This window comes from Diaphorina citri, unplaced genomic scaffold (genome assembly GCF_000475195.1).
Source record: "Diaphorina citri unplaced genomic scaffold, Diaci psyllid genome assembly version 1.1 scaffold4109, whole genome shotgun sequence".
Classification (NCBI taxonomy): domain Eukaryota; kingdom Metazoa; phylum Arthropoda; class Insecta; order Hemiptera; family Psyllidae; genus Diaphorina; species Diaphorina citri.
The window spans coordinates 36,725-37,573 of NW_007381508.1; the positions used below are offsets into that span (position 1 = coordinate 36,725).

Below are 849 nucleotides of genomic sequence, written 5' to 3' on the forward strand. Positions count from 1 at the left end.
TAATAATAGTAATAGTGCTTATTTATACTGCTCGCATAGGACTGAAAAGTCCCTTTACTCCAGCAGTAGGCTACTACTATTATTGTGGTCAAATTCTCAAATTATATTGAGGATAAAATTCCATACCTCGGCTGGGATTGAACCCACGCCCTCCTGTTTACCAGGCGAGCGTCTTGACCACTACACCACCGAGGTAGGTAAGGGTCCCCCAGCGAGACATCTTTGAAATAATAAAGAATAAAAAAAAGTTTGATAAAACTTAAATTCACTTCCTTCGATCCCTCCCCCTCCTTCCAGGCATCAAGACCTCGGCCAAGGACATCAGCGCGGGGCCTCTGGCCTCCGACCTCCATCTGGTGATCGGGTCCGACCTCTTAACCTCCGACACCAAACTCAGACACGCCCTGGACTCCGTCAAGCCGGGCGCTTTCGTTATCAGCGAGGAGAGTATTCCGGCCGACGAGAGTCTAGTCAGCAAACTGCCCGGTGTGGCCGTCGTCAGCAAACTACTGACCGAGAGACGCACCTTTGTACTAGTCAGAAAGGTGAGTCAGCAAAATATAGGCATTTCATGAAATGCCTAGGCAAATCATAGGTATTTCTTGAAATGCCGAGGCAAATTATATGTCATATCACCATCGATTTCATGATACACTTTGCCTAAGAACGCTAGGCATTTCGTAGAATGACTAGGTATTCTTTATAATGTCGGTAACACATTTAAGGTACATATATGTTATTATCAGCGAAGGCGAAGAAAGCATTCCCGCTGACGAGAGTCTAGTCAGCAAACTGCCCGGTGTGGCCGTCGTCAGCAAATTGCTGACGGAGAGACGCACCTTTGTACTA

The 849-nt window shown here is 46.8% G+C and overlaps 1 protein-coding gene across 1 annotated transcript in view; it reads left to right on the plus strand.

Moving 5' to 3' along the window:
* The window catches only part of LOC113472161, a 13,020-nt gene extending 12,430 nt beyond the window's left edge, over positions 1 to 590 (plus strand). The window contains exon 2 of the mRNA XM_026831787.1: positions 298 to 590. Coding sequence (XP_026687588.1) covers positions 298 to 575 — 278 coding nt within the window. The 3' untranslated portion in view covers positions 576 to 590. The remainder of the gene's footprint in view (positions 1 to 297) is intronic.
* Positions 591 to 849: the final 259 nt, after the last annotated feature.